Below are 27,623 nucleotides of genomic sequence, written 5' to 3' on the forward strand. Positions count from 1 at the left end.
TGAGGCCTGGGTGGGGCTTTCCCACTGTGACCTGGCAGAATGGGGTTGCCTCCCTCATAACAGCTGGAGGGTTAGTGGGATAGTCCACACCCTTGCCCTGGCTGCCACTGAGGAGCCACGTCCTGCCCTACTTACTGTCCAGCTCCACGTCCACCTCCTGGCTTGGCCTTCCTGGTGAGTGGTCTCAGCTCTCCCAGCCTCAGTCTCCCCGTCTGCATCATGGAGGTGATCAGGGGGCCCATCCACCTGGGGCTACAGAGAGACCGACACTGGCCAGGCCTCTTACGTGCTGTGTGGCCTTGGGTGGGTGCCTGAACCTCTCTGTGCCTCAATGTCCCTATCTGTAAGATGGTGACGATAGTGGTATACCCCTCTCCAGGCTGCCCACTGAGAGACGAGCTGGGAACCAGGTTGGCACTGCCCCGGGCCCACAGTCTTGCATGGAGTGGGTGCTCGCTTGCCAGGATGGGGAGGGGTGGGGGTATGTGGAGGCAGAGAGCTTGCTGATGAGGGAAGGAGGGTCTGGGTGTCCGCCTTCCATCTTCCTAGCCTTGAGAAGTTGCTGGAGTTGGGCAGGTCTGGGACTGGGGAAGTGCTGCCTACAGGGTCCTCTCGTCCATCAGCAGTGGCCAGATCCCTACGTCCTGGGCTCCCTGGGGCACCAGTCAGAGGCTGGGGTGAGGGCAGAGAGCCTGGGCAAGACGTCACAGCTGGGCTTCAGGGGCACTGGGCTCACCGTGGCCCCTGAGGAGCAAAACTGTGGGAGAGCCACAGGGGGCTTAGGCAGGAGAGTGATGGAGTTTGATGTCATTGTTGCCTTCTGCTTGTGGGAGGGTGGGCCATACCTGTAGAGTTCTTGGCTGTAACCCAGTGAGTATTGTGGGAGTGGGGGAATCCACGCGGTTTGTCCCTGTCTCAGAAGGGCGGGATGACGGAGCTGACCGGGTGGTTCCACTTGCCTTGAGTGGAACCAGCACTGAGTGAGGCTGTCTGGCGCCAGGCTCAGGATCCCAGCCAGGCTTTGGGGATGGCTGGTGGGGTCTCATTGTGAGGCTGGTGACTTGTGGGGCCAGGCACACCCCTGCCTCTACTCCCAGCCCCTAGGAATTTGCTCCTGTCACCTCTCTGGGTCCTTGGGAGGAGTCATGATGGTTCTTTTGAGGTGGACGTGGGTTCTAGAACCTGTCTGCCTTCCCTACCACCCTCTGGACCCTCAACCTCCCTGGCTGTCATGTGGGGGTTCTCAGGAGCCACCAGTCCCGGGTGCCGGCAGGTTGCATGGTTCCCTCCTGCCGGTACTCCCCAGCACCCAGCACCGCCTCTCTTCCATCACCCTGTCACTGCACTGCAGGCACAGACAGGCAGGAGCCAAAGACATACGTGTGGGAGGTGGCCCTGCCTGGTGATGCTCTGAAGATGAGGTTGGCAACCGTGGCCTGGCGCCCCTTTGCAGGGCTCAGGGAGAGCATCTCTGTGGGCGACGTGCTCCCAGGGTGGGCTCGCAGTGGGCCCTAGACGTGTCCACGGCCCAGCTCTTGGATGAGGCAGAGCAGGTGGGAAGGAGTGGATGAAGCTCTGTCCCTGCCTGGCGGCCTGGCTTGGGGTGCGCAGATCCACCTTGGCACTGGGCATCCTGATTTAAATTATCGCAGAAGATGTAGGAAGTAACCAGTATGATGACCAGGAGGGAGAAATAAACAATTCAGCTGATGCTGTGGAAAGAGCCCAGGCTCAGGGGCACATGGGATCTGGAGCCCTGGCCAGATGTTCTTCTTTCTCTCTCTCTCTCTGGGTCTCTGTGCCCCCCAGTCTCTCTCAGTGGTTTGGCCTCCAGGCCTGCTGGGACACTGCTCTGAGGACCTTCATCTGCTCCTGGGTTCCACACTTGTCCACATTGGAGCCCTGCTCTTTCATCTGCTCCCCAGCGTGCCCGGGGATCAAGCCCTGCGAGAGGACTGCAGGCATCTCAGAGGGAGCTGCCCCTTATCGTGGGGCTGCGGCTGTCTGGGGGTGAGGAGGGCGGAGCCGGCCTGGGGTGAGCAGCCCCAGGGGAGAGCGTGCTGACGTGAGCATGGGGGCTGCTGGCCAGCCGGAGCATTTAAGGGCTACTGCCAGGTGCCAAAACGTGGTGACTCCATCCTTTGGGCTGGGAGCATAGTACCCAGAGCTGTGAAATACTGTGGTAACCACAGCAACAGTGGCTTGGGGTGTCTGCCTTTGTGGGACATGTGGGACCTTGGTTCAGACGCACCTTTGATCCATGGAGCTGCGTGCCTGGAAGGCAGAGCAGTGGCCTTGGCAGAGTCAGCAGGCTGTAGTAGAGCGGGAAGCAGGAGCCAGTACTGGAGCTGCCTGCAGCCATGGAGGGGGGGGCCATACTGGGCCTCAGTTTCTCCATCTTTTTAAAAAAATAAATCTATTTATTTATTTTTGGCTGCCTTGGGTCATCGTTGCTGTGCAGCCTTTCTCTAGTTGGGGTGAGCAGGGGCTACTCTTCATTGTGGCGTGCAGGCTTCTCATTGTGGTGGCTTCTCTTGTTGCAGAGCACGGGCTCTAGGCGTGCGGGCTTCAGTAGCTGTGGCACGTGGGCTCAGTAGTTGTGGCTCGCGGGCTCTAGAGCGCAGGCTCAGTAGTTCTGGTGCACAGGCTTAGTTGCTCTGCGGCATGTGGGATCTTCCCGGACCAGGGAATCGAACCCATGTCCCCTGCATTGGCAGGCGGATTCTTAACCACTGCACCACCAGGGAAGTCCAGTTTCTCCATCTTGAAAGGGACACTTGCTGCACTGACCTCTTGGGCTGGCCAGGGATTCATGAAGTTCTTCGTGAAGGGCTGTGCCCAGCATGTGCTCTGTCAGTGAGCCTGCTTTGTGAAGGGTCTGAGGCGGGCAGGAAGGGGAAGCCAGAGAAGCTTCCAGTGTGGCTGGATAGGAGGACCAGTGGGCTGCCGGCGCTTCTCCATCTGCAGCTAGAGAGCCCCATCCCCATCCCCCAACCTCTGTCTCCCCCCCCACCCCGTCTCTGTCCCCCTCTCTCTGGGTCTCTGTCCCCCTTCTCTGGGTCTCTTTCTCTCTCTCTGGGTCTCTCTCCCCCTCTCTGGGTCTCTATCTCCCTTTGTCAGCCCAAGTGCAGCGTCTTCCCTGCTGATGCACCCAGGACCCTAAGGTGGAATGGCCTGGAGCTCCCTGGTACTGCATCAGCTGGGGTGTGAGCCAACCAGCTGCACTGCGCTGCTGTGCTCCATCGAGCCACATGGACAATAAAACCAAAATTGGCTTTGAAAGTGGAAGTGCTCTCTGTTTTGAGGGGAAGTGAGGGAATTTGCATGTAAGAACAGTATGTTAAAGGGGCAATACCGTCAGACTCTGTTCTGGCCTGAGCTTTGGGCTCCACGTGGGGGTGGGAAAGGAGTTTACAAAACCCCAAAGAAATGTTTCCATGAAATTCTTTCTTGGTCTTGCCTTTTCCCATTTTTTTTTTTTTTTTTTTTTTTGGACATTCCAGTGAAAAAAACTTTCCGGGGCTTCATATCTCTCCTGTGGGCTTGGGAAACCGACCGTGGAGACCAGGGCCAGCAGCCGGGCGAGGGCAGGAGGAGGGGAGCGCCCTCCCCGCCAAGTGCTGCTCCCAAGGCAGCCCCTACCGCCGTCGCGGGGCTCTGTCACTTTTGGTGTGGCTCTGCACCTCCTGTGGCTGTCCCTCACTAGGCCATCCTGCCTTGGGTCCCCCCGAAGCAGGCCCTGAGGCAAGGATATTTGGGGGGTGGTATATTTGGGGGGTGACCCCATGAAGAATGGGGGGCAGGAAGGAGCCCACACAGGGGGCGCCAGCAAGGATCCAGCGACAGCATGGGCAATGGGCTCAGAAGGCTGGGGACGCCTGGAGGTTGTGGGGATCCTGCCACAGGTGGGCATTTACCCCACCTAGTCCCACTGGCTGTCAGCTCCCGTGCAGGGACATCCAGAGGGAGGCAACAGCTGTTTCCCTTGTTCAGCACGGGACTGCACATGGCTGGGGGTGCCTGATGACCGTGGTAGAGAGACACAGCACGGGGGTTGGGGTCAGGGGGCACATGGTCAGAGGCCAGGTCCAGGCTGAGGGTGCAGCTGGGGAGGCAGTGAGTGGCCTCCAGAGACGCCCTGACCCGGCTGCTGACGCATTGGCTCCGATGACTCAGCGCGGGTGACCGTGGCTTGGGTGGCCGTCTGGAGACTCGGACTAGCTCAAGGGCTGCCGCTGCCGCCTTCCTGGGGGCCCGGGGCCCCGCCTCGCCAGCCGCCCCCTGTCTGGGCCGGCCTGAGTAATGGGTCCTTCCCTTAGTCATCGGTCCCAGGCCCTGGCCCTCCCTCTTCCTCCTGCCCACCTCCGCCCAGCCAAGCCTGCTTCTCTGTCCAGGCTGGGGACTCTGGCCCCTGCCGGCTTCCTCCCTCCTTCCCTGAGTTCCCCAGAGGCTGTGAGGTGTGTGTGGGGTAGCGGTGGGGGCTTCAGAGACAGTTGTCCCACCGGTGAGATGGGAGGAGGAAACCAGCCTTGTGAGGTACCATGAGCCTTGCTGGGGGCACGAGGAGGAGCGCCTGGGACAGGATGAGGCGTGCAGAAAGGGGCTCTTTCCTACCCCCTTGGTGCAACTTGGGCTCCACACCCTGTAAGCAGAAGTGCTATGGGCTTTGTAGGGCTTCCTGGGCCGGGGTGTCCTAACTCCAGCAGAGGAGCGTTTTAACGCTCAGAGTATGCACGGCCTCCGTGCTCTGCTGGAGGGCAGCCCTTTGTACCTCCTTAAAGGGTGTTTAGCTTGTTTCCCATCTTCAGCCCCCAGAAATGGTATTTGGTAAATATCCTCACACATCTCTCAACTTGCACATGCGAGTATATCTCAGATAAATCCCAAAAGTAGACCTGCTAGGTCAAGGATGTGAACCTTTAGAATTTTTCTAGGTCTACCAAACTGCCTGCCTGGGAGTTGTCCCTCTTCGCACTCCTGCTGGGAATGGACAAGAGCATCTGCTGCCAGATGGCCCACCCCATGACTCTGCCCACCTGAGGGGTGAAGCCAGTCCTTTGGCAAGCACACTACCCTTATCGTGAGCGAGGCTGAGTCTTAGGTCTCTCCAGCCAGCTGTGCTTCCTTTCCTAGGAACCGTCAACCCACATCCTTCTGTGACATTGCTGGCTTTGTATTGATTTCTTGGTGCTCTTTATATATGGAGGACCACTGTAAATATATGTCCAGGGACCAAGCAGCCCCGGGATGAAGTTGCCTCTGGTGGGAGATCTTTCTTCTGGTGAAAACATGCATAGGCACGCCAGTCCCCAGAGCTCAGAGGAAGCACAGGAAATCCTCCCAGCTCGCCTCACACTTTCAGAGGAACTTCTAAGAAAAAACTGAGGCCAGCTAAAAGCAAAATGTCAAATGCTGGGTTGGGAGAATATACCAAATCTGTGAGGTGAGGTGTCCACAGAGAGGCCAGCCAGGCTCACTTGACACCTGCCGTGGGCTGGTGCTCTGTGGGTGGTTCCAAGCTTCAAGTTCCCAAGCACTTGGCCCCATTCAAAGGCATGCGAGTGGCTTGTATGGTTGGTGGCAGGATGTAGCCCCCCACTTTGCCAGCCCAAAGTGAAGCTGGGGGAAGTAGGGGGTCTGTGGTCCCTCATTTCCCAGGAGGTGATGGGGGCCGGGGAGCCTCATGGCAGCCCTGTGACATCTGCTCCTCCCTGCCCCTTCCCACCGTTTAAAAAAATTTTGGCCGCGCTGAGCAGCATGCGGGATCTTATTTCTCAACCAGGGATCGAACCCGTGCCCCCTGCAGTGGAAGTGTGGAGTCTTAACCACTGGACCACCAGGGCAGTTCTGCCTGCCCCATTTGAGAGCTGAGAAAATGAAGACCCAGAGGACCGGGGAACGTGCCTTAGTCACACAGCTGGCAGATAGCAGGGCAGCCTTGGAATCCTGCCCTCTGCTCCTCACACCAGGTGCCAGAGCCTGGAGCAGCAAGGGCCGTGGTGCAGCCCGGGCAGTCTTTCCGGAGTGGGTCTGGCCAAGATTCACCTCCCAGGCTTTGGGTCCCGGCCCAACCCTCCAGACACTCTGCTCAGGGCCAGGCTCCAGGCTTGGATGACTCTAGGGGATCCTGGTGATGAAAGTGGCACACAGGTGCTGTCTGCGTGTCACCTCCTCACACCCCGCAGCCCCTGCTATGCTGAGTGACATCTGCAGAGAACAGCACTGCCATCCCCGGGGCTACCCAGACTGGCCAAGTCTACGTCTGTGTCTGCATCTTAACACGGCCCCTGGTTTGAGACACACCTCTTCTCTGTACCCTGTTCCTGGGAGGGAGGTTCCAAGGGGTCACAGCAGCCGTCCCTGATCCCAGGCCACTGTGCTGCACAGGGAAGGTGGAGCACCTGGCCCCAGGCAGGAGGGGGCCCGTCTTGGGAGGGGAGGTGGCTCTGCACAGGGGCGGCCGTTTGTGGAAGTCGGGCCTTAGGGCCAACACCCAGGATGCAGCCAAGCCCTCTGCTCCCAGGGAGAGGCTGGGCATCACTGTCTAACCTCAGGGGTGGCAGAGCTGGGAGGAGAAGCCGGGGACACCCCCACTTTTTCTGGCCTCTGCACCTCTCTGCTCCCAGCTCCTGTCTCCTCCCCCCGGGACATTCACAGCTTCGATGTGAAGCCAGTTGTGGATGATGTGACCACTTCGGGTCCCCATTTCCTGATTGTGCACCCGACGAGGGCAGATCTGCTCTGTCTCATTCATGCTGTGTCCTCCCACCCATGAGAAACAGACAAAAAAGCCCATGAGGAGAGGGGGGGAGGGGGGGATGGATCTGAGCACCTCAGGGGTCCTTGGAGGCTCATGTGGGATGTGACTTTGGCTCGGCGCTCCAGAGGCCCGTCACAGGGTGTCGCCGAGAGGACACAGCAACACCCTGTCCCTGGAGATGTCCTGGCAGGGCCTGTATGGCTGAGGGCAGCCCTGGCCAGTGGGTGGGTACAGTTGGAGGCCTTCTGAATCCTGAGGGTCCAATGACATTCTCTTCGTGATCTTCAGAACATGGGTCAGGTGGGGTTCTTGGGAAACCAAAAGAGCAGAGACTCGGATCCGAGCAGTGACCCAGTCAGGAAGGATGGGCTGGATGCCGCAGCACTGGCTGCTTCCTGCCTGGGAGAGGAGGGGGGCGTGTGAGGTGGGCGTCCCCTCCACCTCGTGGGGAGAGGCGACTCAGCCAAGCTAGAGACTCAGGGTCCTCCTGGGTCCCTTTCCTTCCCTCCCTCCACGGTCTGCACACCCAGCCTCCAGGACAAACCCAGGATCTGGCTACCGACACCACTGGCGTCCCAGTATCACCAGCTCAGATGACCACAGCGCTGGGCTCTGAGTCACATGTGTTCCTGCCTCCCAGAGACAGGATGGTTTTCCGCTAAGCGCAGGTGGTGTCCCCCTGCCACGTCCCCTGTCCCCCCGCCATGTCCCCACACCTTCGGAACCCTGAGCACCTCGCAGGCCTGCAGGCAGTGTCCAGGGCCCTGCAGCCCCTCTACCCATTGGATGGTTTACCCCTTTTCCCTAGGCTCTGCAGAAGGCCGCTGATGGGGGCGGCCTGTGCGAGCCGGGGACCTCCCGTCAGCAGCGACTGTGTGTCTTGTGCCCGGCGTCAGCTCTTTTACCCCTTGGTTGTGTTTTGGGAGCTGGTGGGCAGTAGGAGTCGAGGAGCCTTCTTTCTCTTCCTGCTTTCTTGGAAAGACCAGTGCCCACATTCCTGGCCCTCATTTGTGGGCAGAGGCAGGCGTCAGTCCCAGGAATGGGAAAGCAAGTTCCAGAGAGCCGGAGGCCATGGCGAGAGAGCAGAGGGCTGGGGAGGATGGCCTTTGCCTGGGGTGGGGTGTGGGGGCTGAGAGAGTCCTGGGAAGGCTCTTGACCCCATGGAGGCTGATGGGCATTGCCCGCTTCTGTTGTGTTTGGAGGAGGAAGTGATGTATTAGGGCCTCCTAAACTACTCATTTATCTCTGCATTTCTACAAAAGTTTTCCGAGATGAAACAGCAAAGGGGACAGGGGCTGGGGGGTGGTAGGGGATGAGGGGAAGCGAGTGGGAGTGATAGGGGCTGGGCCACAGAAGACCTTGTATGCTGTGAGGCCCTGGAGGTCATGGCAGGGTTTTGCCCAGGACCTGAGAAGGCTCAGATGTCCTTGAGTTTTGTATTGTTTTGAGGTGGAAGTCATATAACCTAAAATTCACCATTTTAAAGTATATAATTCAGTGACATTTAGTGCTTTTACAGTGTCGTGCAACTATCGTCTCTGTTTAGTTCCAGAACGTTTTCATCACCCCAAAGGGAATCCTGTACCCTCAGGCGGGCACTCCACACCCCCCCTCCTCCAGCCACTAATCTACTTTCTGTCTCTGTGGATTTCTGGACGTTTCATATAAATGGAATCATGTAACACGTGGCCTTTCGTGTCTGGCGGCTTTCACTCAGCCTGATGTCTTCCAGTTTCTTCCATGTTGTAGCATGAATCAGTTTCATTCTTTTTTTTATGACCGAGTAATATTCTGTTGTATTCATATACCATGTTTTGTTTATGCATTCATCCACTGATGGGCATTTGGGTTAGTTCCACCCCTCTCCTTTTCAAAACTTTATTTTTATTCCAAGACAACCTTTGCCTTGTGCATCCTCATTTTGAGGTGCAGGAATCTGTTTTACTTGTCGCATCCCCAGCTAACTGCCCCCATAGGTAAATCCATCTTAGGGCAGTTATTCTTGGTTTTATGGCTTCCTTACGTTGGTGACAGGAAGATCCCACACAACCTCCTGTTTCCTGGGCCCGGGTTCAGTCCTCCTGCGTCCTCTTATAGCTCTGGGGCTGCGGACAGCCTGTTCAGCGTGTCCCTGAAAGGTAGGACTGACAGGCGTTTCCCCTCGACTGGGCATCCACCGAGTGCAGCCAGGGCCGAATTCTTCCGTAAACGGCCAGGGTGACTTGATGGTCGTGTGGCCGCCCTCCCCTGGGGTACAGGGCACAAGAGGCATGCTGGCTGGTGTCAGAGTGGCTGGACCTTGAAGGTCAGCACCCGCTGGAGGTGGCTCTCCCTCTCCCACGGTGAGAAGCTGGCCCGTGGCACCCCCAACCCCGGGGCTTAGTGCCACCCGGGAGGCTGCAGGTTTCAAGTTCCTCCTTCAGACCTGTGCTGGAGCTCTGCGCTGGCAACTAATCCCACCCCGCCTCCTGCAGGGGAGAGAAGAGGGGCTTACTCGTGGGGATGGCTCACTGGGGCACAGGGGACAGTGAGGTGACATGGAGAGTCCTGTTCCTTAAAACGAGCACTCAGTAGGCACAGGACGTTTTATTTGCTATTATTTATTTTTGGCTGCGTTGGGTCTTTGTGGCTGTGCGCGGGCTTTCTCTAGTTGTGGCGAGCAGGGGCTACTCTTCGTTGCGGTGCGTGGGCTTCTCATTGCAGTGGCTTCTCTTGTTGTGGAGCACGGGCTCTAGGCGCGCGGGCTTCAGTATTGTGGCTCGTGGGCTCTAGAGCGCGGGCTCAGCAGTTGTGGCACGTGGGCTTAGTTGCTCCTTGGCATGTCGGATCGTCCCGGACCAGGACTCAAACCTGCATCGGCAGGCAGATTCTTAACCACTGCACCACCAGGGAAGCCCCAGCACAGGTCATTTTAGAATGAAAGCTAATGAAATAAATTTTTAAAGAGGAGAAGGTTGGAAGCAACCCAAAGGTTCATAGATGGGTGAACAGATAAAGGAATTATGGTGTGTCCACACAGGGGAATATTACTCAGCTAGAAAAAGGAATGAAGCGTTGACACACGCTACAACATGGATGAACCTTGAAGGCATCAGGCTGAGTGAAAGAAGCCAGATACAAAAGACCGCATGTTGCATGATTCCATTTATATGAAACATCAAAACAGGCAAATCCATAGTTACAGGAGACAGATTAGTGGTTGCCAGGGGCTGGGGGAGGGGGATTGTGGGGGTGACTGGTAATGGGTGTGGGTCTTCTTTCACAGTGCTGAAATGTTCTGGAACTAGATAGAGGTGATGGTTGCATAACATTGTGAGTGGATTTTATGCCACTGAATTGTATACTTTAAAATGATGAATGTTATGTGAATCTCATCTCAAATATAAAAAAAAGGGATGCGGGAGGCTCTGCAGGTCCTGCATCAAACCCCGCCCATTTCACAGGCGGCAAATGGAGGCTGGAGAGGCGCATCCACTGCCACGGCCAGTCAGTGGGCAGGTGGCAGACACCATTGGGACCCAGGCCTGGTTTCCACTTCTCTGGGGCTGGTTCTGGCAATTTTGCCTCCACCCGGGGCAGCTTCAGAGCCCTGCCAAGCCTGCCCAGGGACCAGACGGCCCTGAGGCCGGTGAGCCACCTGCCCACCTCTGCTCTCCCCCAGCATGGCCGACAAGAACGGGGCCCTCAAGTGTACCTTCTCAGCCCCGGGCCACAGCACCAGCCTCCTGCAGGGCCTCGCCGCCCTCCGCGCCCAGGGCCAGCTCCTGGATGTCGTGCTCACCATCAACCAAGAGACCTTTCACGCGCACAAGGTGGTCCTGGCCGCCTGCAGCGACTACTTCAGGTGAGCGTGGGCCCCCAGGGGCAGGGTGGAGGGTGCTGCCCTTCTAAGAGGGAAGATCTCAGGGCTGGGCATCTAGCCGGGGATGGCTCTGAGGGAGAATGGCTGGGGTTAGCCCATCTTTGGGTTTAGAGAGAAGTCCAGTAAGCCTGCAGGTTTTTCCAGGTTTGCTGCTTATTCAAACTTGTGGGGGACACTGAGCAGACAAGCAGAGCATGCCTGGGGCACAGAGGTGGGTGCCCGATGAGCAGCTTCTGCCCTGCGAAGGTGGCAGGGCTCCGTCAGGTTTTCATTCTAAGGCTTTATGTGATGCCTGCATGTGCCAGGCGCTGTTCTAGGCCTTGGGGATTTAGCAGGGATAAGACAGGCACGAGCTCTGCCCTCATGGCACCTGTGCTCAGGCTGACGGACGGGAGGGACACCTGCTCGGCCGCCCTTGTGTGCGCCAGGTTCTGTCCAAGGCCCCACGTGATGAGTGAGGCCTTGCTGGGTGTACAGGTCTCTCTACCCTAAAGGCCCTTTCCTGAAAGCTCCTTCCCTGTGCCTGGCTGGGCAGCGGGGCGAGGGCCCCACGGAGCAGGGCTGGGGGCCATTCTCATCAGCTGGGGGCTGTCACAGGCTGGGGACAGTCTCCCTCATTCCCTTAGTGACCAGCTGGCAAGCTTCCTCCTGACACCAGAGAGAGCTGGGGTGCCGCCCTGGGGGTGGTTCTTCAGCCCCACATTGCCAGGGGTGGCCGAAGCGTTCCCACCTGCCATCCCAGGTGCCCGTCTTGGGCTGCATGTTCCTCGCAGCTGGGGTGCCTTGCCTGGTGCGCCCCCTGGCTGCCCGCCCCACGGGCTCAGAGGGGCCATTCTGGGGAGTTGGAGCAGCCAAGCCATCTGGGGCGCCGCTTCTATTTTTATTCTGGATTTGGGGACGGGCGGGCTGGCCCAGCCAGAAATGCCCTTTAAAGGCTCCTCTGCGCTGGCACTGCAGTTGGAGAGGCCTTAAAAGGCAATGCTCCCTCCCGTCACCGTCACCGTGATTGCTTCTGCCTTCGATGGGCTGACGGGACTTGTGGGGACAAGAAGGGGCAGGGTCCAGGGGGCTGGTAGAGCACTGCGGTGGAGGGTTGGGGGGTTGTTAGTCAGTGGCCGCACGGCAGCACCAAGCTCAGCTGTCCCTCCTCTGGGGCCTGAGCTGGGCCCACTGGGTGTGCGACTAGGGGACGGACATCTGTCGGGCAATGTCGGGAAGTTCTCTCCCCTCAGACGGCTGTCACAGGCGTGTGCTGATGGTAGTTATAATTATGATGAAATGCCAGCTTGCCCCAAGCTGGAGCACACGCCATCTTCTAGAACCTGCCATGAACCCTGAGCAGGCACTGGGGTTCTCACCCCTCTTCCTGGTGGGGGGCCCTCAAAGGCCATGGGGAGCTGTGACCCAGGGCCTACGTCTCTCAGCAGCGCTCACATTAGCACTGCTTCTCAGAGCAGGATAGCATGGCTGACAGAGCTGGGGTTACTTGCTGCTGGGGGGCGGGTCTCACGATGGGCTGGTGTTCCTTTGGGCCATTCTCAGGGGGCTTTCCTGACCACGTAAGCCTCTGGAGATGGCAGGGACCCTAGCACCGCCCCCTGATGGGCACTCTGACTGGGCACCCTCACCCCTCCCCAACCCATGTGACAGTGACCCAGGCTGGGGAACGTGGAGCCAGCTGCCCACGTGAGGGGCTGGGCTCTGTGAACCACAGTGCCTAGTGCCCTTGGGGGTCCCTGCCTTGTCTCCTGAACTTGCCGCCGGCGTGGTCGTCCAGGGCTGGGTGTTAATGTGGGGCTGGAGACCTGTCCCCAGAGCCAAAGCCAAAGCCAAGGTTTGGTCGTCTCTTGCACAGCCGCACCAGCCCCGCAGCGAGCAGCCCCTGGTCCCCGCCCTTTGAGGCAGCTGGGCCCCAGCACCGCACACTTCTGGGTGAGGCCAGGCGGGGCTCCACGTAGGGGGGCAGAGTGGGGAGTTGCTGCTTGTAGGAAGATGCATGGCTAGGGGTGGATTAAAAGTCTTTTCCTTTTTGCCTGTCTTTAATGAGCATCCAGCCTGCTTTCCCCTGGCCGGCCGTGCCCTGCTCACAGTGTCCTGGGGCCAGGCCATGCTCGGGCAGCCACAGTGCCCCTTGGCTGCCCCGAGCCCACATGCTATGTTTCTGACCTTCAGGGCCATGTTCACGGGCGGCATGAGGGAGACGAGCCAGGACGTTATTGAGCTGAAGGGCGTGTCGGCCCGCGGCCTGCAGCACATCATCGACTTTGCCTACAGTGCCGAGGTGACACTGGACCTGGACTGTGTGCAGGACGTGCTGGGTGCAGCCGTGTTCCTGCAGATGCTGCCCGTGGTGGAGCTGTGTGAGGAGTTCCTCAAGGCCGCCATGAGCGTGGAGACCTGCCTCAACATTGGCCACATGGCCACCACCTTCAGCCTGGCCTCGCTCAAGGAATCGGTGGACACCTTCACCTTCCGGCACTTCCTGCAGATTGCCGAGGAGGAGGACTTCCTGCACCTGCCGCTGGAGCGCCTCGTCTTCTTCCTGAAGAGCAACCGGCTGCAGAGCTGCGCCGAGATTGACCTGTTCCGTGTGGCCGTCCGCTGGCTGCAGCACGACCCCGCCCGGCGGCTGCGCGCCAGCCACGTGCTCTGCCACATCCGCTTCCCGCTCATGCGGTCCTCAGACCTGGTGGACAGCGTGCAGACGCTAGACATCATGGTGGAGGATGTGCTGTGCCGCCAGTACCTGCTGGAGGCCTTCAACTACCAGGTGCTCCCCTTCCGGCAGCATGAGATGCAGTCGCCGCGCACAGCCGTGCGCTCGGATGTGCCCTCGCTGGTTGCCTTTGGTGGCACGCCCTACACCGACAGCGACCGCTCGGTCAGCAGCAAGGTGTACCAGCTGCCCGAGCCGGGGTCCCGTCACTTCCGTGAGCTGACGGAGATGGAGGTGGGCTGCAGCCACACGTGCGTAGCCGTGCTGGACAACTTCGTGTACGTGGCCGGGGGTCAGCACCTGCAGTACCGCAGTGGCGAGGGTGCCGTGGACTCCTGCTACCGCTACGACCCCCACCTGAACCGCTGGCTGCGCCTGCAGGCCATGCAGGAGAGCCGAATCCAGTTCCAGTTGAACGTGCTGTGCGGCATGGTATACGCCACAGGTGGCCGCAACCGGGCCGGCAGCCTGGCCTCAGTTGAGAGGTACTGCCCGCGGCGCAATGAGTGGGGCTACGCCTGTTCACTGAAGCGCCGCACGTGGGGCCACGCGGGTGCCTCGTCTGGGGGCCGCCTCTACATCTCGGGCGGCTACGGCATTTCGGTGGAGGACAAGAAGGCCCTGCACTGCTACGACCCCGAGGCCGACCAGTGGGAGTTCAAGGCTCCCATGAGCGAGCCCCGAGTGCTCCACGCCATGGTGGGCGCTGGCGGCCGCATCTACGCCCTCGGTGGCCGCATGGACCACGTTGACCGCTGCTTCGACGTGCTGGCTGTGGAGTACTACGTGCCCGAGACGGACCAGTGGACCAGTGTGAGCCCCATGCGGGCCGGACAGTCAGAGGCCGGCTGCTGCCTGCTGGACAGGAAGATCTACATCGTTGGGGGCTACAACTGGCGTCTCAACAACGTGACAGGCATCGTGCAGGTGTACAACACCGAGACGGATGAGTGGGAGCGCGACCTGCACTTCCCGGAGTCCTTTGCCGGCATCGCCTGTGCCCCTGTCCTGCTGCCCCGGGCCAGGACCAGGAGGTAGCTCCCCAGACCCCGGTTCCTGGCCTGGCCGCCTGCTGTTTCTGCGAGGGGCTTGGCGGGTGCGTGTCTGGGCGGGGAACTTCAAATCCCCACCCCCGCGGGCTGGTCTCGCATAAGGCACCCTCCTCACCCCCCCCCTTCCTTCCTGAAGCAGATTCTGGCTCTGTGCCCAGTGGGGGAGGCTGCCAGCAACAAGGCTGATGTGGCAGCAAACTCACACCCAAGGTGGTTTCCTCGCCCACCTTCAGTTCTCGCTGGCTGCCTGGCGGGCGGGAATCGAGGTCTCCTTTGGGACGTCGTGGTGTGGCTTTGCCCCACTTCTCTCCCCTCCCCCTGCCTGGAGGTCTGAGAAATGCAGATACGAACTCGTTCCCGGTTGATCCCCAAATTCCCCCCAACCCCCATGAGTTGCATGCGTCCTTTTTAAAATAAACATACCCCAAGTCTCTAACATATGGACCTCCAGGAGCAGGAGAAGCGGCTGGCAAGTACTTGGCTCGGGTTGGCCAGAAGGGCACGTTTCCGCCTCCCCAAGAAGCCTGAGCTGCTGGGCAGGAGGGAGCCGGCACTCATTTCTATTCCTGGCCTGGGTCTTAGCACCTTCAGGGTGTTCTGTCATCCGCTTTCAGGAGGAAAAACAACACAGCCAGCTCCCAGAGACCGTCCTTACGGGCATCAGGCCTTCCCGTTTGGCCCTGGGTGATGTGTGGGGCCTTAATAAGAACGGGCTGACTCTCCTCATCCCTGTCCCGGTCCCATGAATGAAAGGGGACGCCTGCTTCAGAATCTCACAGTGCATCTGCATTCCACAGGCCTGTCCCGTGCTTTTTATTTCTCCCCCTCTTTCCAGCCCTCTGCTCCCCCCAACCCTGTGTTCAGGTTGACATGCCGCAGGCCTGTGCCCACCCTGCGTGGGAAGTCAGGCGGGCTGTGAGGCCTCTGCCTTCAAGGGCCTTGCGGCATCTCCAGCCACATTTGCTTTGGTGTCTAAACCTCAAAACCATTTTTTTTTGTTGTTGTTCTCTTCTGCTTTTTTTTAAGAGGCCAGCACCACTGTCTTATAAATGGGATTTGTACCCTCGGGGCAACTTAAAGTGTCTCTTCTGCTGCTAATGGACGATTGATGTCGTGTCTCTGTGACCCGCTCGCCATGTAAATAATTAACCTCATACCTTAGCAGACGTTGTCTCCTAATACTTTCCTTTTATTTAATAAAAATGTTATGGTAAAAAGATGGAGTGGGCCCAGTGCTGAGCTTGTGGGCTTGATGGGTCGCAGATTCCTCGTGTCCTTGCGTGTTTGGGGGCTCCTCTCCCCCCTCGCCCTTTTCCAGCATTGCAGAGGGGCCGGAAGTGGGGCCGGCCTTTGGCTCAGAGGCCTGGGGGCAACAGGAAAGGAGGCTAGGACGTCCTTCCACCCGGCGCCTGGAAGACAGAGGGCAACCAGCCGGGGCAAGGCAGCCTTCCAGAGACTCTTTCCAGGTGGTTCCTTGCGCCTGGTGACCCGGCCCCCTGCCATCAGCCAGCCCCACAGCCCCTGGCAGGTTCTGTCTCCATCTGCTCAGTCCTGGGACTCCAGGTTGGGAAGCTGGGGAGCCCCCCTCCGCAGAGGCTGTGATAGGGGAGGAGCAGGGCAGGTCCTAAAGGAAGCATGAAGTCACTGTGCTTCCCTATGGGGCTTCCGGGATCATCCTCAAAACGTACCCACAGGCCTGGTGCTCCTGTGCAGTGGCCGTCAGGGCCCGGGGTGAGGCTGGGTGTGTGTATGGGGGTGCAGGGTGGAAATAAGAACTTGGTTGGGAACCAGTAAGGAGCCCACACTGCCAGGGGCATAGAAGTGAAAAAACAGCAGCCCTCAGGGACTTACTGGAACATTCTAGCCCCTTCTCATCACCCCCAACCTGAGCTCCCCCAAAGAGAACCCTTGCCTGCTGGAGGCACGGCCCCTTTGGGGTGGGGGGGAAGGGAGAAGCCTTTGCCAGCTGCAAGTCCCCCCAGATCAGCTCACACCTCAGAACATCTTGTCCCCAACGAGCTGGCAGGGGCGCCGGCGCGGAGTTGGGGGCGGGGAGGTGCTGCCCTATCTAACTGGGTCGATTGTGCGTAACTGTCTGGGCTGGTTCATGGAATGTTCTCAGGGGCCCCCTGCCCCTCCCTCTCCACACCCACACCCCCCCGGAAGAAAGGAAAATTATTTTTCGTATTGTAAACTTTAAACACGAAAAAGCTGTTTTTAATTTAGCAGAAACTGGCTTGCATCTTCACTTTGTGCACATTTGTGTCCTTCAGAGGGAGGCGGAACATGCGTGCACACAGGCACGCAGACGCTTACACGCACACCTGCACTCATGCATCTGACACCCACATCCACGTGGTCACACTCACAGGTAGCCTTGTTCATAGGCCGTGTAACGTGCTCACATGCTCACTCACGCACAATTAAACACACAGCTCACATGTGTACATGCTCCTGGACTAGCCTGGCCCTCCTCTGCACAGCACCCTGAAGGGGTCTGGAGCTCATCACCTCATCACCTCCTTCACCTTTGGCCCAGGGCAGCTTGGGCACGTAGGGACTGAGCTTGTGGAGAGCCCGTCTGCTTCCAGATATCCTGCTTTCCCACCGTGGCCCTGGATGTGGCCGGCAGGAGCCTCCCTCTGCACCTGGGCTTGGGCTGTGGGAAAACGCCATCTCCTGGGACGGTGGGATGGAGGCCCGCGAGAGGGAGGCCAAGTGTGACTTCTGGGGCCTCACAGTGAGCGAGGGCCAAGGGGGCCTCGGGGGAGCCGTGTGAGGTGGGAATCTGCCCCAGACCTGGCCAGCTTGGAAACCCGCCCCTGGCTTCATCTCTGAGAACGCAGCTCCAGCCCCTCTGTTCTCACGGGCCCTGGAGCTTTTGCTTCTCATGGTGGAGCCTCGGCACATCAGTTTTATTAGGGGCACCTGGCCATGTGTCCCAGGAGGCACAGCCTGAATGTTTGTTGCACAAATGACAGCTTTTGGGGTGGGGTGGTGGGAGCAGAGTCTCATCCACTCCAGGATCCGTGGGCACCATTGGCCTGCAGACCCCCAGGGCAAGAGGGCCACGAAGCCGTGCTCCTGCCCACAACAAAGGGCCCAGCTTAATTCTTGTGGCTGACCCCGCTTGTTGCCATCCCGGCGATCATTTCACCCTCCTCACCAACAGAGCCATGGTTTGGTGCCCAGCCTCGGGGGTTAATTTAGGATTTGGCTGAGCCATTCTTGGCAACGTCTTTTGTGGGGGTTTTTCTCGATCTGGGCACATTTCCCAGTTCTGGCCAGCAAGTTTTAAGGGGAGGTCTGGGGTAGGGGTTTCTGGACACAGGAAAGGTTTTATTGCCCCCTTCCCTCCCTTACTGTTTCCCACGAGGACATGATGCCAGGAGCTTCTGTAGCCATCTTGTGGCCACGAGGAGCAAGTTAAGACGGGCACAGAGATGCTGCCTCCCAGAGCCCTGAAACCATGGGGGCACCAGTCCCACCCCGGAACCTCTTACCTCCAGACTCCTTTTTATGAAAAATCACAATGTCTGTGCCACTTAAGATACTAGTGGTCAGATATTCTGCTAATTGTAACCCAAACAGTTCCAAAATTATAATATAAATGTAACAGATGCTGGGGTTTCCCCATCTTATGTAAGTCAAGGTTTTAATTTGCAAGCAGCGGAAACACCAGCCAAATTAAATAGCAAAAATGTGCATTGGAAGTCTGTTCAGTTCCTCACAAAAGTGGCAGGAAGGCTGGAAAACCAGACTCAGAAAGTGGTAGAAATCAAGGAGGTGAGGGTGATTAGCTGACATCATGCCAGGGAACTGGTTGGTGAGGTCACTTCTGCCACCACCACAGAATCCAGATGCCTCAACTGGCACTGCCATTGGTACTCCGCCATAGCTGCCCCTGGAAACCACATGCTCCTGCCCCAATGCTGTGTCTTTGCATCACTTGGAAACATCCTGTTGGCCCAGCATGTCCTGCTCCAATGCCCTAGGGAGTGGGGAAAGTTAGTACCTCAGTGTATTAGTCAGCTGCTGCTGCTGTGTAACAAGCAACCCCAAGTCTCAATGGCATGCAAAAATATTTTTCACATGTCTGTGACTCAGCTGGGGTGGGGTATTTGTTCTAGGCTTCCCTTGGCTGAGCAGCTCTGCTTCCAGGTGCAAGACTGTGGAGTAACCAGGAAGTTCAGCTCCACCTACTTTGCATCTTCCTGGGACCAGCAGCTAGTCAACCTATGTTCTCCTCTTACAATGGTGCCAGAGGACAAGTGGGATCACATGAGGCTTCCTAAGGTCCAGATTCGGAACTCTTGTGCTGCTGCTTCTACCCATATTCCTTTGGCCAAAGCAAATGATGTGCTCAAAATCAGGGCTGGGTAAATATCCCCTACCTTAGGCAGGAAGAATGCACAGCGGTGTGGCAAAGGGTGGGACACAGAAACGAAGGGGAACTGAGGCCCATAATTTGACTGATCACACCATTGGCTTTGGAGCCTCTGTTGTCATTGGAGAGGCTGAATTCCCATTATGGGGATTCCCCAGCCTCCAGATGCTGGGCCACCAAAAAGAAAAGCCAGCTGTATCTCTTCTGCAGCCACTGACCCCTAGAGGTTGGGGAATCCTTCTCTTCTATTGTGGAGTAGATTGGGGCTGTAAGTGTCCTGGGCTTTTGGACAGCGGGTAGCGGGGGGCTCTGTGAGGCAGTTTAGCTGGAGCTCAGCCAAGTCTCAGGGCATTCTGGTGTCACTGGAAGGCCTGCCCCAGATGTCCCTTCAGCGTGGTGGTTGTTGTGGTGGGGACTGGACGGCTGGCTCTGCCCCACCATACCCTAGATCCATCCCCCTGGGTCCCTGCCCCCTCAACTCCAGCCTCCTTGGCAGTCCGGCAGTCCGCCCCGTCCTACCTTCCACCCCACACTCAGCCTGCGGTGGGGGGCTGAGGGGCCTGGGTCCTCCTCTAACCTCTTATTCGGTCGTAAGGAGTGAGCTCCACGTCTGGTGTTTCTGGCTCCCATCGGGTTCTTCCCTTTCGCTTCATAATCAAACCTGGTTCTTGCTTTGCCTTTCAAAACTCTGTCTGATGAGGGCCTGGTTTGGAAGTCAAAGACGGGCCCTGGATGGTTTTCCTCCTTGCCTTCCAGCTCCCAATGGCCCGAGTTCACCTTCATGCAATGTGGGTACCCTGGATTGACTAAGATTCCATATAAGGCAGTGCAGAACAGCAAGCCATGAAAACTAACATCTCGATGTAGGGTTTTGCTTCCCTAACAGTTATTGAGTGCTTGCGAGGAAGCAGGCGCTGAGCTAAGTGCTTTACATGCATTATCTATTTAATCTTCCCAAGAGCTTGCTCTGCGGAGTGCCATTATCTGCATTTCACACGGGAGGACAGTGAAGCTCAGAGACATGAAATCACTTGCCTGTTGTCACACCGCTGGAGAATTGGCAAGGGCTGGGCCACGCAGAAACGCACAGGAATTTAGGTTTTAATTTAGCTTGTATTTAGAAGCTTTACGTTGAGGGGTGCTGTGGCCTGGATGCAGGGGAAAGGGCATTCTAGGCAGGGAGACAGCCTGTGCAAAGGCCCACGCAGGATCAACAAGGCTGGATGGAGGACATGAGAAAGGGAAGGGTGGGAGAGGATGCTAGGGAAGCTGGCAGAGAAAAAAAGGGAGCCAGCCAAAGTTATGGAGCACAGGAGAGAAAACTATATCATGGAGGCAGCAAGAAGTAGCTTATAGGACTTGCCTCTTAGCTCACACTTGGATTTGCTCTGTAACTCAAGGGAAGCTATTTAAGAATGGGATACTCCTGGGACTTCCCTGGTGGTCCAGTGGTTAAGAATCCACCTTCCGGGACGTCCCTGGTGGCTCAGTGGTTGACTCCATGCTCCCAATGCTGGGGGCTGGGGTTCAGTCCCTGGTCAGGGAACTAGATCCCACGTGCATGCCGCAACTAAGAGTTCGCATGCCACAACTAAGGAGCCTGTGAGCCACAACTAAGGAGCCCACCTGCCACAGCTAAGACGCAGCACAACCAAATAAATAAATAAATATTAAAAAAGAAAAAATGAAGAGTCTGCCTTCTAATGCAGGGGACGTGGGTTCGATCCCTGGTCAAGGAACTAAGATTCCCACATGCCGCGGGCAACTAAGCCTGCGTGCCGCAACTACTGAGCCCACACTGCACCACAACTAGACAGTCTGTGTGCTGCAACTAGAGAAGCTCACGTGCCACAACAAAGAGCCTGCGCTCCGCAATGAAGACCCAGTGCAGCCAAAAAAAAAAAAAAAAAAAAAGAGAGAGAGACAGAGAGAATGGGATATCCCTTATCCCTTTGGGTCAGGGTTGGCTGGAGAAGGACCCAGGGCTGTGTGAGTCCAGAGGGAGGAACAGCTCTGCTTTGGGGTCAGGAATGGCTTTCTGGAGGAGGGGTCATTTGAGGTGGGTTTTGAGGGATAGATAGGAGTTTCCCAGGCATATTCATTTAACAAACTCTTCCTAATTCCCCATTTCTGACTAGTCTTGTGTTAGCTCTGGGGAGCCAGGGAAACAGAATGAACACAGATGAGTATAAAATGAGGCCTAAAGTGCTCAGAGCCATCAACAGAGAACAAGCCTTAGGAGTAGGGAATTGGGTGTGTCTGTGTTCTTTCTGCATCACACAGGAACTTCAAGCCCCCAGAGTGTCTGAGAAGGGTGAACATACTTTCAGCTTCTGATCTCTGCTCAGTCTATAGGGGAGCAGACAGTACTCCAGACACAGCTGCCTTCAGAGGGTGGGATGTTCCTGGATCATGGGACAAACATTCAAGGGTACACTTTAGATAGCGCCCTCAGGGTGGGTCTGCCAGAGGAGAGGTCTGAAAGATGAGAAGGTGCCAGCCATGAAAGGATCTGGGGGGAGAGCAGTGCAGGCAGAGGAAACAGCACATGCAAAGACCTGGAGGTGGAGTAGCAAGGAAGCCAGGGTGGCTGGAGTGAGGGGCCAGGGTGTGTGAGGACCCTTCGGGCCATTGGATTTTTTTCTGAGTGTCATAGGGAGCATGAGATCCGCCCCCCTTTACAAAGACCATGAGCTGCTCCAGAAGTCCTGCCCGGGCCACACTGGGTGGTGGAAGGTGCCTTTGATGAAGGGAGAAAGTGATAGAGTCAGGGCTGGGTTCTGCCTGGGTCACCAGACGCCCTGGCCTCACCCTTCACAGGGCTGGGGGTCAGTGGAGTGGGAGGAGGGCTTTGGTCACTGTCTGGCCATTGTGCAATAAGCAGGCTTGTGGCTTCCTCTGACTCATCACCAGGGTTTAGGATGGATCGAGTTGCTGCTGGGGTGCGGGGTAAACGGGGGTGAGTAGGGCGAGCACTGGCCCCTCACCTCTGCCCTGTGGGCATAGCCTCTTGCTGTGGCCCCTGCTCCCCCTGAAATCTTTTCTCCTCCATCTTTCTGTGCAGAAACTGGCTTAGTGCAGCCTTATGTAAGTGATCTGGGTAACCAGCATTTTTTGAGCACTTATTATGAGCCAGCACTTGACATATATTAACCTCATTTAAACTTGACAAAACCTGGTGTAGAGAAGGAAGCCGACCTCTGCTGTCAGGCCCGAGTTCCAGTCCTGGCTCTGGCGCTTAACTTGTTATGGGCAGCTGCCGTCCCTGCTCTCTGTCACTATTTCCTCTCCAATCTCAGGATGGTGGCAGGGACTAAAAGTCACATAAATAGAATGTCCAGTCCCTTACCTGACTCCCAGAAGCTTCAGTCTCTGTGCCAGGGAGAGAAGATGGACTTCAAATCGACTTCAGCAAAAAAGAGCATGAATTATTGGCTCACATAACTGAAAAGGCAGGAGTGTCTAGCTTCAGGTATGGCTGGATGCAGGAATTCTGAGAGTGTCTTTGCCTACATTTGGTTCTGTTTTCCTTTGTGTGGGTTTACTCTCAGGCCACCTTTCTCTTTTTTTTTTTTTTTTTTGGTCCACGCGTACTGTGCGACTTCTAGGACAGTTCCCTAACCAGGGATTGAACCCAGGCCACGGCAGTGAAAGCACAGAATCCTAACCACTAGACCACCAGGGAATTCCCCAGGCCACCTCTCTTCAAGTGGTGACCTCTGGCTCTGCAAACCTGTGTTACCCTTCAAATCAGCCACCCAAGCAAAGAGGGTGCTTCTCTTTCCCATGCTTCAAACAAAAATTCCAGACTTGTATCTCATTGGGCAAACTGGGTCACATGCCTGCCCTGACCCAATCGTGCTGGTCACAGCAATGGCTCTGCTGATTGGCCAAGGCTTCCAATTTGAAGGGGAGACTGTGGGGAGAGCGAGTGGTGAGACCAGCTCTACCACAAACCAGGGACTGAAAGTTGGAAAGGGTTCCCTGAAGGGTAGTTGGTTGTTGACACCCCAGATAGGTGGCAGATACTTGCTAGGCAAAAAGGCTAGAAGTCCAATAAAGTGCTCAAAACCATATGAACAAGAAGGATAAAATAGAGCAGTGGCAGTGCCCAGGACACTCCAAATTAAAATCTATGTATGTGTATGTATTTAATGTGGACTTTTCATTAAACTGTTGTAAAATATAAATAAAAGCATGTTTGGAAAATGTTGGTTTCCCCCTATGATCTCCATCAGTGTCCCCTCCAGCCATCCCTCGCCCTGGTAAAAAAGTGTGCTTGTTGTGCAATTAGAGATGCCCCCAATTCCCCTGGCTGCCCCTCCTGGCTTCTGCCCCACCCATGCTCCGAAATCCCTGGAGCCTCTTGAATACAAACTTTGACATTGGTGGTTGGGGTCCCTCTGTCTGGGGAGAGACAACTAGGTGTCAGAATCCCTCTTGCCTCTCTAGGTCACCTGCCCCCCCCACCTCATCATCGGGGAGACTCTGCTGTTCCTTTCACTGATGGGTCTGGGTGGGATTTCTGGACCTGTCCTTTAGCACCCCATGGCAAAGCTGGCTTCCTTGAGCAAAATTGGACTGGAGAAATTCACAGAGAGGAGGCTAAAGCTATGTAGCTCCAGTTCTCTGAGCTTAAGGATCCAGAAAATAGGAACTGGATAGGGGATAGGAACAGGGAAAGAAAGGTGTTAAGGACGACATTGGGATTTTGGGCTGGGGACTGATCGCACCCCCAAAACCATGTTGGCCATAGGAGCCTCCCTTCCTAACATCACTCTCCTCCTGGCCCATCATTGGTTTTATTTTCCACATCACATTTCTCTCCATCTGAAAAGTTCTCGGGTCATTTGTTGGTGGGTTATGTTCCATCCCCCCGCCCCGACTGTGCATCCCATGAGGGCAGGGACCACGTCTGCTTGCTCACGCCGTTCCCCCAGTACACTTGGCACACATAGGCGCTCCATAAATGAATGAATGCATGCATGGATGAGCAACGCCCTGAACTGGTCTCTGAGCTGAACTGGTCCGAGCCCAGGCTCAGCCTCGAGTGCTACCTGTCCTTGGGATGGGTGCTGGCTCCATCTTGGTGACCTGGAAGGGTTTGCGTCCAGGAGTCTCTCTCTTGGGAGCTCCAGCGGCCCAGCCTGTCCCTTGCCCAACAGCCAGACGGCCGCTGTCCAGCGGGCCAGGAGGCGGCTCACTGCGACTGCGCCGAAAACTCCACCCTCCCTCTCCCGCCTCCCCTTCTGGCCTCTAAGCGCGCCGCCGAGGCGCGCGCATGCGCTATCGCCCCCGCGCCGCGCGCGACTCCTGTGCGCATGTGCCGCTCTCACTACAGCCGGCGCGCCTGCGCACTGCCCGCCGCCCGCGGGTCCGGCCGGCGCTTGCGTGGTGGCACCGGCGAGTGGGGGGGGCGAGGAGGTGGAGGAGGAGGAGGAGGAGGAGGAGGAGGCGGCGAGAAGATGGCGACTTCGAACAATCCGCGGAAATTCAGCGAGAAGATCGCCCTGCACAACCAGAAGCAAGCGGAGGAGACGGCAGCTTTCGAGGAGGTCATGAAGGACCTGAGCCTGACGCGGGCCGCGCGGGTAAGGGGGCTGCCCGCGCCGACCCCTCTGGGCCGGAGAGGGAGGCAGGGGGCGCGTGTCTGGCGCGTGCACGGGGTGGGGGGCGCGCGGCGGGGGCGGGGCGCGCGCGGCGGGGGCGGGACTTGGCTCGGCCCGTGGGGACAGGTGTCCCCACGCCCCGGGCGTCGTGGGCGGGACAGGTGCCCCCACATCATCGATACCTGAAGGGGTGAAGGTGTCCCTGCATCATTGCTACCTGAAGTGGGGGACAGGTGTCTTTACATCATTGTTACCTGTAGGGGCAGGGGTCTCTACATCATTACTACATGGAGGGAACAGGTGCCATTACATCATTGGTACCTGAGGGGGGAAAGGTGTCCCCACACTGCTACCTGAGGGGGATAGGTGCCTTTATATCACTGCTACCTAGAGCAGTGATACTGAGGTGTGTGAACTGGGTGCTGCTTGCAAGCATTACTGTTAACTGGGGAGGGGGGATAGGTGCTCCTATATCATTGGCACCTGAGGGGGACAGCTGCCCCCACACCATTGCTACCTGAAGGGACAGGTGTCTCTCCATCATTGTCACCTGTGCACTCACTGCCTGAGTGTTGGGGGAAGGACAGGTACCCCCACTTGCAGAGCTGAGATGGGATAGGTATCTCCCTTTTGGATACCTGGGGGAAAGGTCTGGCCTCCGCTGTGGGGACCTGGGCGGGATCAGGAAGGCAGATTGGGCTGTCTTGGAGCTTGGAGTGCAGACAGCTGCCCCTTCCCCATGCAGCCCATATGGTGGGGACCAGGTGATGTTCCTCCCACTAGGACAAGGTACAGCTGGCCACAGATGGCCCCTGGCCCCTCAGGACCAGGATGGAGGGACAGTTCTTCAGATGGCTGGGTGCTTTTGGTGTGCAGGAGCAGGCCCGGTTACCTGCTAACCTCATCTGGGAAGCCACTGTAGGCCTGGAGCAGGGGCTTGGTTGTGGCTGGGGTTGGGGGTCCTGGCCCTTCTTCTGGGCCCCAGCTCTCTGGCGACCACCGTGAGGTGCCAAGCTCCTTGGGTCTCGGTATCCTCCCTTGTGGAGTGTGTCTAGCAAGCCCTTCCTCGTGGGTCAGGGAGGGGAGCATGCTTTGCACAGGTGGCAGTAAATCTCTGCTTCGATCCTGCAGAGCGATGGGACCCCTCTGCTGTACCCTGGGGCCTTGGGGAGGGGTTGAGTGGGAGCTGCAGACACCCACCCCGCTGGTTTCTGGATTTGGCGTCCGATCTGACTGGCCTAGGCAGACCTACCTCCATGCCGTGAGCCTCAGTTTCTGATTCCTCAGGTGGGCTTTTGGGGTGACGTTACTTTTTAATTAGTTGCTTGTTTCTCTTTGAGATCATGACCTTAAGACTAGAATGTGTGTCTTCATTTCCGTGCGTTTGTTCAGCTATATCAGTCGGGTGCTCACTGTCGGCCAGGTGCTGCTTGTCCCTGCTCCAGCCGCTTGCGGCCTCGCTCAGGATGTGGTTGGTGAATGAATGAATGAATGAAAGCACGCAGCTTGAGTGTTGCCCATACGTCAGGGCTTCTGAGTGCAGGAGTGTCCACTTCATCTTGTCTGCAGCATGTAGTGTGTGCTAGCATGCAGTAGGTGTCAAATGTATGTGGTGTGACAAGAAGAAGGGGTCACACTGGTTCTTGACAGTTCTTCATGATCCAAGGCCTGGTTTCTGCTTTAGGGTTGGAAATGAATTATTGGTGTCTTTTTGTTTGTTTGTTTTTGAATTGTTGTTGAAAAGATATCTTTAAAATAACAACTTTATTGGGATAGTACCATATAATTCACTTGTTTAAAGTGTACAGTTCAGTGGTTTTTAGTACATTTACAGAGTTGTGCAACCATCACCACTGTCTAATTCCAGAATGTTTTCATCATTCCTCAAAGAAACTCCACACCCATTAGCAATCACTTCTCATGTGCCCCTCCCCCCAGCCCCTGGCAGCCACCAAGTTTTCTGTCTTTATGGATTTACCTGTTCTGGACGTGTCATATAAATGGACTCATACAAGATGTGGCCTTTTGCGTCTGGCTTCTTTCGCTCAGCCTAATGTTTTCAAGGTTCATCTACACTGTAGCGTGTATCAGGAAGCTTCTTTCCTTTTTATGGCTGAGTAGTATTCCTTTGTATGGCTGGACCACATTTGTTTATCCATTCATTGGTTGATGGATGTAGAAAAGATTTTTAAGATTCGCAGACAGCAGTTCTCTCGGCCCCTGGTAACCGTTTCCCATCTCTTTCCTCCCTCACCCTGTTGCCTTCCTTTACTTCGGGAGTTGGGGAGGTAGGGTGGGCTTGGGCCCTGGGCGGAGGTGCACTTATACTAGATTTTTACAGGCAGAGCAGTGTTCTCTATTGGGGGTGATTCTGTCCTCAGGGGACATTTGGCAATGACATTTTTGGTTGTCTCGACTAGGGGAAGGGCTGCTACTGGCATCTAGTGAGTAGAGAGCAGGGATGCACCCTACGATGCATAGACGGCTCCCACCATAGACAGTGATCCGGCCCCAGGTGTCAGCAGTGTCAAGGCCGAGATACCTTCAGTTTGAAGGAAACGCTGTGTGGGCAGGGGTGCGAGCTTTGCACCCGGGCAGATAGTTCAAAACTCCGCACCCATCAATACGGCTGTGCCACTGTGGGCAGGCTGGTGGCTTTGCCTGCACCTGAGACCAGGATGGGCAAGCTCTTTCCCAGCCTTTTCCGGCTATTGCACATGGCACGTGGTACATCAGCAGTGTCTGGTGCAGGTGAGCGAACCCGCCTGATGCAGGGTCTCCTCCTGCTCACCCTCCTATGGCTGCAGCCTTCTGCGCTGCCTCCGCCTGCGGTAGACACAAACGTTTCACGTGAGAACAGGTGGGACGTGGCCCAGTTGGTACCTGCTCTTCTCAGGGGAATTCCACAGGTCAGCACGCCCACTCCCGGAGCGAGCGGGGACGCTCGTGTCGATGTGTGTCTGTGCACGGCCCTCGGTCGTGATGGGTGCACCCGCAGTGCCTTCCCTTGTGAAAGGCCGGTCAGCAGGTGTTGAGCCTGATGAGTAGATCCATGCTGTCACTTCACCCAGGGGCAGGTACCCCAAGGGCTAGTTCGGGTGGCGGATGGGGTGTGACGTCCACTTTTGGGTCGCAGGGTAGAGAGGTGAGTGCACGAATGCTCCTTTCTCGTCCTCAGACATGGGCAGCCTGATGTGCAGAGAGGGCTGTGGTGCTCTGCTGTGTGACTTCGGGCAG

At 57.0% G+C, this 27,623-nt stretch overlaps 2 protein-coding genes across 6 annotated transcripts in view; both read left to right on the forward strand.

Moving 5' to 3' along the window:
* Positions 1-15,995, forward strand: part of KLHL26 (kelch like family member 26) — a 28,720-nt gene extending 12,725 nt beyond the window's left edge. The window contains 3 exon segments of the mRNA XM_079917589.1: positions 10,204-10,390; positions 10,393-10,604; positions 12,795-15,995. Coding sequence (XP_079773715.1) covers positions 10,204-10,390; positions 10,393-10,604; positions 12,795-14,376 — 1,981 coding nt within the window. The 3' untranslated portion in view covers positions 14,377-15,995.
* An 8,145-nt stretch (positions 15,996-24,140) lies between these two features.
* CRTC1 (CREB regulated transcription coactivator 1) overlaps positions 24,141-27,623 on the forward strand; it is a 78,763-nt gene continuing 75,280 nt past the window's right edge. For all 5 annotated transcript variants that reach the window (XM_079916270.1, XM_079916271.1, XM_079916272.1 and 2 more), the window contains exon 1: positions 24,141-24,368. In XM_079916270.1, coding sequence (XP_079772396.1) covers positions 24,243-24,368 — 126 coding nt within the window. In that variant the 5' untranslated portion in view covers positions 24,141-24,242. The remainder of the gene's footprint in view (positions 24,369-27,623) is intronic.

The sequence above is a fragment of the Stenella coeruleoalba genome (assembly GCF_951394435.1).
Source record: "Stenella coeruleoalba genome assembly, chromosome: 3".
Classification (NCBI taxonomy): Eukaryota; Metazoa; Chordata; class Mammalia; order Artiodactyla; family Delphinidae; genus Stenella; species Stenella coeruleoalba.